The 13,365-nt window shown below is 45.3% G+C and overlaps 1 protein-coding gene across 8 annotated transcripts in view; it reads right to left on the reverse strand.

Annotated features, from left to right (window-relative positions):
* Positions 1 to 3: 3 nt before the first annotated feature.
* DOT1L (DOT1 like histone lysine methyltransferase) overlaps positions 4 to 13,365 on the reverse strand; it is a 77,611-nt gene continuing 64,249 nt past the window's right edge. For 6 of the 8 annotated variants that reach the window (XM_052801092.1, XM_052801093.1, XM_052801094.1 and 3 more), the window contains 2 exons: positions 12,205 to 13,176; positions 4 to 11,083 (listed from right to left, as the gene is read on the reverse strand). In XM_052801092.1, coding sequence (XP_052657052.1) covers positions 10,494 to 11,083; positions 12,205 to 13,176 — 1,562 coding nt within the window. In that variant the 3' untranslated portion in view covers positions 4 to 10,493. The remainder of the gene's footprint in view (positions 11,084 to 12,204; positions 13,177 to 13,365) is intronic. The other 2 variants (XM_052801090.1, XM_052801095.1) reach the window with 2 other exon arrangements.

The raw sequence follows: 13,365 nt of genomic DNA on the forward strand, positions 1-13,365 counted from the left end.
CGGTGTATTAAAATACATACACTTTAATATAAAGACAAAACTTCAAAGCATTGTTTCAATTACAAATCAAGGTAAAGACACAAGAAATTAAGTGGAGGGAGGGGAGAAAAAACTAACTCTTACATTTTGGAGAATTAGAAAGGCAGGGTGGAAATATATATATTATACATACATATATACACACCGGAAGAATTCACACTACTTCTATGGAGGAATGAAAGGAATGACAGTATAAAAAAAAAAAAAAAAACCACAACAAAAAAAAAAGATAAATTAGGGGAAGTTTGAATTTTAAATAATTCAGTTTAATAGGCTAAATTATATAAACTAATTCCTATTCACTAGGAAACATCCCATATCACTGTTCTAAGAAAATGGGTTTTTTAAAAAATCCATTGAAAAATGGATTTTTATTAGTAGTTAAAAGTTTACTAATCAATTCCTGAGCAACAGCAACCTCATAATCTACTGCTTTCCCCATCAAAGTCCCACTCAGCAAGGGCAGGCTCTCACTCCTAAAAAGTTTAAGTAGAACAGAGACCTAAAAAGTTGGTTTTTAATTTGAAATTGATTGCTTAAAAGATTAATAGGTTAAAAAAGCCAAGCAGGATGGATCAACCCATTCCACCTTTTCCTCATTAACTCCAGAAACAAGACCTTTCTAAAGAATTATGTGACTGCACCAAAAAATCAACCAGCTGTACCTTGAAAAAAACAAAGGATCACGAACTTGAGAACTTCAGGGTTAGCATCGTAAAACTTTGAATTTTGAGACATGATATTGTTTTTAAACTATAAAAACTTAAGAAACCTCTTCAGAAAGAAGGTCACAAACAGCAAATATACTGGAGAAGTATTTCCCATTTTTTTTTGTCTTGGGTTTAAACCCTGAAGTTCACAATAATAGCATCTTTTATTGCAATATTCAGTCTAAATAGATATTTATATGTTTATAATGCATAAGGATAAATAAAATATGGCACAACAACATATTTTAAAACTGGTAATCCATCTCAGTGAAAACCTGATATGCAAGCTACAGAAGTGTTGGAGCAAAAAAAAAGGAGGAAAAAAAAAAAAAACTTTAACAGCCATAAAACTTCAAATACTCGTACACTGACTACACATCTGTGCTTCCAAAAAAAACCAATTCTTGTGATTTTTCCTCAGTGCTGCAAAGATAGTTCACAAAAACACTGTCTAGTTTCTTCTCCCCAAACTGATTTTAAAATACATTATTGTTGGTTTGCAGTCCACTGTACAACGTCCATTCCTTAACTGAAGAAATCATCGTTTGGAGCTCCCAATGCTTAACCCTCTTTATGCTTTTGGCTCAGGCAAAGCAACAAAAGCAGTTTTTCAGGACAGCCACCTGTGTGAGTTAGGATAACTCCCTCCAAGAAAAAAACACATCGATAATCTTCAGGTTTCCATACCCTGTATTAAAAGGACTGATTTCAACAGAGAAAACAAATGGGTTATACATAGGACTTGATCAACCAAAGCCACCTTACATCGGCACTAGGACAAAATTACCAAGCCCTAACGAACGGCTCTTCGGCGAGCAGCACCTGCGATCGGCACCAGCCGGCTCCAGCGAGGGACGGCGACCCCGGGCTGGGGAAGCGCATGTTTGTTACTAGTGCTCAGAGGTGATTAGCACCAACTCCAGACCCGGCTGAGGAAGGAAGGGCCACAGGGAAGCCTGAGCCGGGAGGGGAGTCACGATCAGCAGCTTGAAAACAAGCTCCCAGGGCTCAAAGTCTCCTCTTACAGCAACGCAGCAAAACCTCGAGCGGGGCAGGGAAGCGCAGGCTGACAGAGCAGCCTTTTGTAACGTAAAGGTCTAATCCTGCAGACCTCCCCTGTCTGCAGGGCTGGATGTAGACACGTGCTTTGTTCTGCAGAGCCATCCTGCTGCCTACAGCAACACCACTGTTGGGGAACACCTTGTGCCAGTGAGTCCCTGCTGCAGGAGCATCATGAGGGCGCAGGTCCCCCAGGTCCTCGTGCGAGGGCCACCGACGTATCCACAGGAGTCACAAAGAGGTGGGCCCTCTGAATAAACTCAGAGGAGATGAAAGCGCGTGCTGGACCTCAAACTGCTCCCAGTGACTGTCCCCCCCGCAAAAAAAACAATCACCTGAACAAAAGCCAAGTCTACGCCGCTGCAGATACCAGCTCTGCATCTGCTGATGCTCTCCCCTGCCATGCAATCACTCAGCCTCTCCTCCGCTTGGACTCTCTTCCAAGTGGAAAAAATAACGGGTGGGGGGAGCAGATGCTGCTTTCTAAATACACAATCCTAGCAAGAATCAAACCACGCAGGTCCCTGGAGGCAACCCCAAGCTGCCTGTCCGTGGCCTCGTTACTCCACAACAAAAGACCTTCTCCTGGAAGGGGAAGCCCAGCAGTATGGGAAGACACAGCCTCCTCTGCAGGGAAGGCTGGGATGAGACAGAACCTGATCACCACAGGGAGTAAACCCACCGTGGTGTGGAGCACCCGACCTGCAAACGCTGTTGTAGCCCCACTGCGTTCAGTATGAATCTGCACTGCAATAAAAGCAGGCGAGGCAGATCTGGCTTACATCCATCTCCTGCTTGCTCACACCCCTCCCATTTATTTTCTGAGGCAAAGCAACTATCCCAGATATGTCTGTACAGAGAATCACAGAATCATAGAATAGTTTGGGTTGGAAGGGACCTTTAAAGGTCATCTAATCCAACCCCTGAAGAAGAAGATTGAAGAAGAAGTGTCATCAATGCCTCCGAGAAGGAATCTCTTGTTCCTGGCAGGGTGAAGGCAGGCAGCCACACGCCTGACACGCTGCACTGAGCCACGCAGTCAACCCCAACCAGCCACAATGGCCAAGCAGTAGTGAAGGAATGCTCCATTTTAAAATGTTATTCAGATGCAACGGAAGAGCTTATCAAGCCTTAAACCTATCTGCTCAGCAGATTTCAAATGAAGAAGTTACTTGCTTGGGTATTAGTTTGACTAAGGGAAAAAGCAAGCTACTCAACACTTTGAGATTTAGTAACTGAGTATGACAAACAGTTGGGTGAGTTTCAGGCTGAGGAGTGTCAAGTCCTGGGGATTTGAAAGCTCCTGATTCACAAAACCCCTGACTAGGAGATCCCTTCACGATCAAGTGATGCAACCTTCCTGCCTGGGGTACTTCAGCGACTATAGGTGCAATCACAGATTTCAGACCCTACAAGCTCACCTTCATCCCCACATGCCCATCCACCAGCGAGTCCTGGCACAGGGGGAATTCAGGCTTCACAACCCAGGCTGAGCCCACACCCAGAGCCAAGCCAAACCCCAGCCAACAGCAGGGTGAGCACAAACTGTGAGCTAAAAGATAAAGCAGCTATCACCACCAGGAAGGAAGGAAATGAGATGGAAGCACAAGAAAATATTTCTACGTTTGTCTGGCTAAGGAGACATGAGTTGCTGCTATTAGAAGAAACTAGTTGGAGATGGTGCTCTGTCTCCAAATGTCATGTACATCCAGGATGCGCTGCACTCCCTGTTGTTGGCAGCTCCCCCAAAAAGCAGTTTCCCCTTCACCTCTCCCTGACTGCATCTACAACCTCAACTAGGAGAGGTGAAGATGCTTCCCACCATTATGGTTGTCCAGACCGATCCACACCTTCCTAAAGGAAGCAGCCTCATTTGCACCAACACGAGGCGACGCAGCAACAGCTTGAATTCCATGTCATCCTGCACACCAACTCAGTTTCAGCAACCCAAGCGTCTATGTCATCTAGCAATGTTTTCCCACTTTATCCCTCCGCTACACAAAAAGCAGAGAAATCCGACTGCTGGGTGCCCCACACACCCCTGGCTAATGGAAGAATTGTTGCTGAATGACTAATTTGCAGCAAATAGTGAGTTTAGGTTTAGTGCTTTTGGAGCACTCCCAGCTTCACAGCATAGTGGGTCTCAGTGGACTGAACCCGGCAAGCACGAGCCAGAGGTAGCAAATCACCAAAAAAGGAAGAGCGCGCAAGGCTTGTTCCTCAAGGCTGACATTTAGCAGCAGGGCACAGGTTTTGCTCAGCACAACGCTCAGGAAGTTCCATTTTTTTTGGCAACATATGTGCTACAAGATGTATTTTAGCTTCCTGATGAGTCCCTCGCTGGCAGCAGCGGCGTGGAGGAGAAGGAACATGTGTGACAGCCATGAAACAACTGGACCCATCAGGATGTGGTAACACAGAAGGAATTCCTTTTTGGAACTGGGTGTTTGGCTTTGATTACTCAAAAGTATCTCCAATTATTGAAAACAGGTTTCAGACCTCTGGCACAGTACTCCTACAGTAGGGTCACGAGGGTCTTATTCTTGTAGCCACATGGATCAGATCTTAACATCTCAAAGCTATTTATTCCCTCAGCAATCCTACAGCAAGGTAAATGCTCTCCCCATTTTGCAGACAGAGGAGAAACAAGTTGAACTTGCCCAAGATTAAGGCAAAGCGGGGAAGACACCACCACAAATCTCTTGGCAACAACATGTCCCAGCTAATGCAATACTAAGACATCAGTCCAAAACCTGCACTCGCCTGACTTCCCATCTCATGCTGCTCCCTACAAGCATTAGCTTATCAGGCACCTTCCTGGAAGCACATCTCAGTGGGGATTACTACAAAGATTTAGATTAGAGCAGCCGCACAAGTGAAATGCATTGCGATTACGCAATGCATCGCAAGGTGAAGGTGCCAACGGTGCCGGGCGTGCGTGGAAGACACTGGCAAGGCCAGAGCAGCTCCAGACTCCTGCAGCGTGGGCTGCCAAGATGGAAATGTCGGGTCACCGGGAACGACAGCACAGAGGTGATGCAGAGGTAGATGAAGACCCAGTCCCAACAGACCCCAGGAGGCTGAAGCAGATGCTCAGCAGGTTGGCCAGCAGACTGAATCTCTTTCAAGTACGTCCCAACTACGTGTTTATTCCAGGGTCAGCATCTGGTTTCCTTTGGCCTTCCTGGATGATGGCTGGAGAGTCACAGGCTCCAAAATGCTGGGGAGTTGAAAACGTCTTGATAGCACACATGCTCAGCTACAGCAAGTGGGCTCGTGCTGCCGATCTCCGATGGCTGCTCGTGAGCAAGTCCTGCAATAGACACTGGCTGACTACTGATCACCAAAGCACCTGCTACTGCAGGTGACACTGAGGGACAGAGGGAGTTTTGCTTTTCCACAACACCCACTGGAGAGCAGATGACAAACTCCTTGGCCGGGGCCTTTGCTCCAAAGGGTCATAGAATCATAGAATCATTTAGGTTGGAAAAGACCTTTAAGATCGAGTCCAACCATAAACCTAACACTGCCAAGTCCACCACTAAACCATGTCTGACAGTTGTGCCTTGCTCCTCAGACACCAATTCCTGAAATGCTGTGAACCTCGGGGCAAAGCAAGTCATTCCCGCAACAAGGATCTGGCCTTCCTCTTCAGCCAAGGAGGAGTGCCAGGAGCCAGCTGGGCAATACAGGCCTTGAGCAGGTGTTGGAAAGCACAGCAGGTTCAACAGAGCTCTGCAAGTCAGTTCCTTCTCCAAACAGGCATCTTTGCTAGTGTCCTGTGAGTGCCTCGGGTATGAGCACAAGCGAACCGTACCCATACAGAACTGAGGGCAGCCGAGTTCTCTTGCTGGATGTCTTCTGCAGTTTGAGATGAAGGGGGGCACAAGAGGCCCAAGGAGCACTGTATCTTGGTCCCTTTTCAGAAAAGGATCTGATAAAAGCAGAGTGATTAAAACCTTCTACTTGTATTTCCTCATCTCTCTCATCAGGGATATAAATGATAGGGGTGAGATGTAATTAAGGCTGCTGCCCCTCCAGCAATTGCTCAGGCACAGCCTACCAGTTAAAGTCTTCAAAGACCTGAGCACTCCACCGTTTGCTGGGAAGGATGCTAAGGCAGCTCTGCAACTTCCAGTTACCCAAGGATCTGGAAGAAGCTGGAGCTGCCCAACTCCCAGGTGCAAAACATCTGGGTTACATTGTCTTCCTGGATTCCAGGACATACACTGTGTACAGCTTCTACTAGAAGCTACTGGATGTTTCTCAGCTATCACCCTCTGAGCATTTCTGCCCTTTTCTAGGTTTTCGTCTTGCTGTTAGTAACTCAGCAGGGCACACCGCTGTCAAGTCCTCTCCCACACACAAAGCAGAAAACAGTTCCAAAACGTCCCTAATTTCCAGGGCTATCAATCCCTTCCCTTTCCAGTGAGTAAGGTGGCAAATTTAGATCAACAGTTTCTGCACACAAAGGCTGCCTATGGAAGACACACTTAGGAATCAACAAAATAACTGCACTTTGTCCTAAATCTCTACTAAGATTGCCAGGGACAAGGTACAGAGAAAAGGGCCTAACTGAAGTCTGTAGAGGGTAGGCTGCTATGCCACCTCACCCCCACCACTCTCTTGAACACAGCCAGCACAGCACTCACAACCTGGATCCAGGTAGCAGGAGAGAGCACACGAGGGCAGAGATGTCTTGCCTACTTCAAACACAGAGGCAGGAGTTAAACAGCTAATGCATTCAGCCCAGCTTTTTGTGACTGCGGGATGCTCCATCAGGTGGCTGGTAAGGCAGGGCTCAAGTCTAAGGTGAATGCCCAATTGCTGGAGGTGGGAGACTCATTAGGGAGCACTAGCAACCTAGAAGGGATTTAAGGACAGTGAGTGCCTCTGACGCAGAGCAGTCAATGCTGGCCCTCAGAGCACTGGGGCTAGCAGGCAGATGTTTCCCAAAGCCTAAATGTGTTTTTCTTCCAGTCATTTCGCTGTTGCAATTCCCCTTCGTTTACTGTAGTTTCCTTTATTGGTGCTTGGTCCAGTCTGAACTACAGACCAGCGTGATTTCTACTTAATGGATCATCCTTCTCACTTTGTGCACTCGAATAAATAAGTTTTTACAAGTTTACTGTGCATTGTACAATCTAAAAATAAATGAAATAAAGTATATGAAATTTATAATTTTTCATCACATCTCTATAAAATACAGCCGCTGCTCAGAGCGGCACTTTCTGTACACAGAACACCAAGTCACAATACAATTAACTGCACCAGTTTGATAGTGTGGCAGCACGGTAAGCTAGATTGTGGTGTTTTTGTGAACTACCATTTAGACCTACTTAAAGCAAAGAAATACAAAAGCAAAATGCACTTTGTCAATAAATGTACACGGCTAAGCCATTTCTGAATCAAGTATCAAAACCCTACTAACAAAATACATTGTACTTGGAACAAAAACAACAAGCTGAGAAAATCTGCGACCTGCACCAGTACAGAAGCACTAAGTTCAGTCTTCCCAATGTTGGTAGAAAGGGCCTGACCAATACCAGTGATTATGCACCCTGTTCATATGCCAATGACATCCCAAAACAAGTTACCAGACTAGCTACCAAAATTCACAGTGACTTGAGTGCCACCAGCAACTGCAAATGGCCCAGTCAAGTAGTTTGAATGGGGCAGGACTTGAATTTCTTCTGTTCAAACTGTGACTGCGTTGGCTGAGCTTGCCTGGGCCACCCCAGGTACTCTAGCTGCCACTCCAGAGGGGAGTACTGAGTTCTTGTTTGTAATGAACACAATTAAAAACCACCCAGTTAACAGAGCGCCTGGCTCAGTTCAAATTAAAACAAAACATTAGATAGAAGACTGCTTTTCTCCATAGCTCACACTGCTGCAAACCAAGTGGATTTTGGTATATGAACAGAGTAAGTTGAATAAATAAACTGCAGACCTTTCTGAGAACTGGGTTTGGCATTGGTCAACCCTCCAAATTCAGCACCAAGGATTCAAACTAGAGGCACAGTTCTGACGGATGAAGTAGCACCGAGAGGAGGCTCTTTACATCTCTGCTGGTGTGCCAGTCCTTTATTATTCAGAGAATTTAATAATAAGTTGTATTTATGATTCTAGGTGGAATAAAATAAGTCAAAATTGTTTTCACTTTAAAAAAAGATAAATACTTTATCTAAACTATCAACAATACAAACTGGAGCTTTAAGCATTTCTTTTGCCTTTTTTTTTTTTTTCCTTTTTTCTTTTTTACTCAGATTCACAGTAAATATTTTCTCTGTTATTTAGGTCTTTTTATGGTTTTTTTTGTCCAGTAGTAAGAGAGTAGAAACCCCTGCACAGGCCAGGTGAGCACCTTTCAGTGGAAGCCGAGTGAAGTTGGTCCACGTTGTCCTTGCATAGGTCACATTGGGTTGAGGTAGAAATCCTAGTTACCTGCACAACAGGAGGAGAGGAAGAGACTCATCTAAATAAAAGACAAAAATCTACCGAGTGTTAGATGTGTCAATCATTTCTACATTGCTCCAAGACCTCGTTAGCCAGCAAAGAAGGAGCAACTCTTGACACCAACCACAATCAGACGGAAAGGATGCCTGCAAGAGTGACATGTGGCCCCTCCCGGCCATTGCAGTTTTTAAAGCTTTCTGACAGTGTAATCATATTGAACTCCATCCTCCTATGACTGACCTCGGGGGGGGGGGGGGGGGGGGGGGGGGAAGTATTCCCCCACTCAGTACTTCACCTTTTTCTAGCACGCACTGATCTGCTTTGAATTTTTTATTACTATAGGGGAGAAACATTATGAGAAGCGAAGCAAAGCAGTTTATTTTAGCCTCCAATTCCAGATTTCAACCTTGATTCATCAAGGACTCTTGAGCACATGTATTCACACTGAAGTCAATGAAACTGCTCAAATATTTGACCTATGTTCAAGAGTCACAGAGTGGGACCACAACTACAGTACGTCTGTCATACACCATCTCCTGGTAGCATTATTTCTGCTCTTTTGCTCCACAATCCAGCTTTGTCATCCAGCTACTTTTCTCCGTACGTCACTTTTGTGCCTTGCCTATTTTGCTTGGAACCTTTTTGTGACAGGGACCATCACATCCAATGGTATGGAGTCTATCCCAATATGACCTCCGTTCCAGGTAAGGCAACTGCTTCAGCAGAAGGCTTTCACACTGTTCTCGCTTGAGTCGCTCATGTATACAAAACCCCAAGCCTGACCCTTCTCGCCCCTTCTCCCCCGTCTTGTTTCTATTCAGGGTCTTTCAAGCCCATTCTGTAACCACATCACACACTGTTGGTCTCTGCTGGCACGCAGGGACCACATTTCTCAAAACTTCCTCAGCCTCACTTTCTTGTATAGAAGGACAGAGGTAATACTTACGTGCCTCACAAAAGCCTAATGAGGATTTGTTCGTGTCTGTGGAGCAATTTGATGATGAAGACACTATACACAATGCACAGTCAAAAGAATCTCTCAGGTATATTGTAATTGAGTCATATGTTTTATAAGCGGCAAAGAGTATTCAACCACATACTGTATGTAGCTTTGGTATCAGTGAACAGCAACAACATCAAAGACCTACAAGAAAAGCACGGAGCAAGCTCTGGGGCCTAACATACTGATTTAACTTTGCAAGCACAAGTTGTTACATCAGGATGCCACAGAGTATTTTCATTAACAACAGTACCCAACTCTGTGGTGGTACACTTTATTCTGGAGTTGCTCTAAAGACATTTAAATACCTGCTTCAGTAAAAAAGCATACAGTCTCCGGAAACCCTCTTCACTTCTATGGCCCCAGCCTTTATGAAGCACAGACCACAGTTAACCCTGCAGATTCCCTATGTTCTCATTCACAGTCTACCCCATAAGCTAGTGATCACCAGTGAGCATAAATACAGCATCTGATGGAGTCTGTTACTGTTAGCCCTAGCAGGCAAGTCCAATAAAGCTGCAGCGCACAGATAAATTTACAACCCTTCTTTGCTACCTGTGGTTGCGTTTTCCATTGATGCAGGAGGCACATTAACTGCAATGCAAGACCAGTGCATTTGCTCTCCAAGACAAAGCTGCAGCTTGTAACCTAGAGATTTTTAACTTTATGATTATTTAGAGCAGCTGTTGTTGACTGACAGTAAAACCAAGACCACCACATTGCCACATACAGTCACAAAGCAGCACCATCATGCATCCTAACGCTATGCGAACATGGACTTGTGGAGATGCAACAGTCTGTGTCAGAGGGCGAGAAAAGGGGAGGGGGGGGAATCGAAGTAGGCAACAACCTCTTCCAATAACTGTATAAAACCATACTTAAAAATAGACATTTCCTCCTGATTACTGATCTTCAGAAATAAACATTTTCATTAAGTCATCTCAACCTGAACATAATCCTAATGTCAGATGAGACAGACCAGAGTTAACCATTGCGAGCACTCCTTGTCGAGAAATCCTGACTCCCAGAATGGAGAACATTAAGACTCTCCATCCTCTGCCATCAGATTATTTGCTTCCCACATTTTAGAGTTTTCTCTGTTTCACAGAGCCCATCCCCAACCTATCTCTGAAAAGGAAGAAGCATCATTCAGCATCTTGTACAAAACTCCTCTTTTTTTTTCTCTAGCCTTACCTTACAAAATAAGAACTGTTAGCTAAGCAAGCTCTTTATCGTGGCTTAACCCCAGAAAGGTGCGAAGCATAAGGAGACTGCATGCCAAGTGTAACCCACATAGCGGACGTGCCAGCTGCGTTGGACTGCGTGATCATGGGCGCGGACTGTGCCAGCGCCAAACGGGGCAGAGGCGGGTGATGGACTGTAAAGGAGGGGCGGGAAGTTTTGTGCTGGAGAGAAGCTAGCTTAATAGACAAAGAAGCATTAGCAGATTGGACAGAAGCAGCAGAAGAAGATGGCAAAAAAGCTTCGCCAGGTGGGATGGATGGCAGGTTCTGCAGAAGCGCAGGCTCGGAGTTAGAAGCAAGTAATGGAGGAGGTGGGGGCAATGACACGTTAGGAGGAGGTGGAGGGGAATGAAAAACAGATTGCACTGGCGCTCTGTTGAGGTGCTGAGCAGATCTAGTCTCACTAGATGTTACTAAATTAGAGGAAGGGGGTGGGAAGGATGAGGATGAGGTGCTGGCAACAGCCTGCAGAGGGTTTAAGCTTAGCACTGTGCTGCTAGAGACAGCACTGCTGCTGAAACTGGCTCCAAATTGATGAGGAGAGGAGGCAGAAGGCACCGCATGGTTAAAAATACCTGCAAACAGGAGAGAAAAACTCAGCTTCAACAGATGGGCTTTGTACAGTCTCAAGTGACAAGAGAAACAAAACAAAAAGAAAAAAAAAAAAAGAAAAAAGCAAAATTATAATAGTTACGGCCTCATACAAAAATATGCAGCATGAGAAGGCAGCAAGCAATGAGAGATAATGGTGCAGGCCAGGAGGTACAAAAGATTTCACTTACCTTTCCTACTGCCAACCTCTAAATGCCACGAGGAAAAATGGTCAGACCCAAGAACTGTCAGTTCTATACCACACAGGTAGACTTTTGATGAGATTACGTGGTCTCTAGAGTTGTTTATCTGAAGACTCAAACTGCTGCTCTTCCCTCCCCACCCTCCTGCTTTCCCACTTACAGGGCAGCAGAGGGGAGATTGTATTTCCAGCAAATCTATGTGCTGAGAGATGTGAGAGTTAGGATTTCCCGACATGGTGCCTGAATGATTATGGACAGGTAAGAAAAACTGCCTTGGACACTTAGTAACGGCAGGTTCAGACTATCTTCTAGTCCTGCCAGCTTGTCTCCGGTTTGGGCCACAGAAGCCAAGCCTGTGCAGAATCCCAGAAGTGCAAGGTGCATATGGCATTGCCCTTCCTGGCAAAGAAATGCTCTTCGTGTCCATTCAAGAGCCAGAATGCTACGCAATTCCCAACACCATCTCCTCTGAAGAGGCACTGATGTTTTGCTCTTCCTGGATCATTCTAAATCCATTCAAGGCCTAATCTCAACCTTTACTCAAGTTGACAAGTTAGAGATCCTTAACTTGGTACCAGGACAAGTTAAATCTTTTACCTGCAGGCAGACCTAAGTTGGTTCCAACACAGCAACATCTGAACAAGCATACATTATGAAATCACAAAGTCTGGGTGTATTCTTTCATTAAGGTGATACAACAAGCTCATCTAGTAGACAAAGCTCATGAGATTTCACTGTGGGGAACTGAACTCATCCTAGCATTTCCGAGAGATAGAGGAGACTGGTTATGTGGGACAGATCTGCTTCACATCCTGCAGAAATGAAAGGGTTTCACCCCTGGAGAGGCAGTGTCAGACTTTCCTTTAGGCCCTGTCTTATACCAGAGAAAGAGTTCTGCCTACCTCCAACTGTTCCACCTGTAACCCCAGGAGAGAAGTTCCCCATAGTGTGAGAATTAGTCAGTCTGGTTGCAGCTGATGACACGTGGACCAGACTGGCAGCAGCTGGCATTGAATTAAATAAGGACTGCAATACTGAGGAATTTGTCACCGAGTTGAGGTTTGCTTGCAAGGCCATGGGGCCGAGGGGGAACTGCGATCCAGTGGTCAAAGTGTTTAGGAAAGGATGGTGTGTCTGAACAGAAGATGCTGGGTTGCCTGCTGAAGAAACAGCAGTAGAAAGGCTTTTACCATTCAGAAGGCCACCAGATGAAACAGCAGCAGAAATGAAAAGGTTGTGGCCATTTTTAAACTCCACATCTCGGTCCCTTCCTTTGCCAACCTTTCCGTTATGCTGCAAAGAGTTTTTTTCTGAAGAACCCCCAGTACGAATGCTTATTTCACCGATTTCTTTGCCTTTGACCCCTGACCGATTTAAGTCGTCTCCTTTCGTGCTGCTGAGGCCTTCGAGTTGCCTCTTGTTCAAAAAAGGATTTGTTTCCGATACCCCCACATCTTTGCTTCGCTGCGACTGGAAACCCAAGGAGCAGTTGGAAGTCGTCACATCTGAAGCCTTATGCGGAAGAGAAGCACCATCGATAAAGCTGTGTAAACCAATGTCAGTTGACAGTCCACCATTGTACGTGAATCCGTTAGTGGAATTTGTACTAGGGCTGAGCCCATCTGCCCCAGACGAGGGCATGGCAATGCTTTTCCTTGTGTGTGCTGTGATCTTGGCGTCGATGGCAAGGCTATCCTCGGAGGACGGCCTGAAGGCAAACAGCGAATTCTGGCTCAGAGATGAAACCGACTGCAAGGGACTGTCTGTAGTTTTGGTCAGGTTGATGTCAGATATTGGTGAAAAAGTAGATTTCCATTTACTGCTATTCATGTTTTCGTTGCTTTGTGCTTGTTTCCTCCCAGATAAGCTGATGCCTAGTTTGAAAGAAAATTTATAAATGTCAAAAAACAGCATTCACTGAATCTGCTCATTAAGAACAGGGTTTTATCTTTCGACACCCCCATTTTATCAGTCTGTAATTCTATTTCTGGTCCAAAGGCAGAAATGTTAGTGAAGTCACCTAAAAGTCCTTAAAATTTAGTTTAATGCTCTGAAAAAGTTTG

The sequence above is a fragment of the Harpia harpyja genome, chromosome 11 (assembly GCF_026419915.1).
Source record: "Harpia harpyja isolate bHarHar1 chromosome 11, bHarHar1 primary haplotype, whole genome shotgun sequence".
NCBI classification, from domain to species: Eukaryota; Metazoa; Chordata; class Aves; order Accipitriformes; family Accipitridae; genus Harpia; species Harpia harpyja.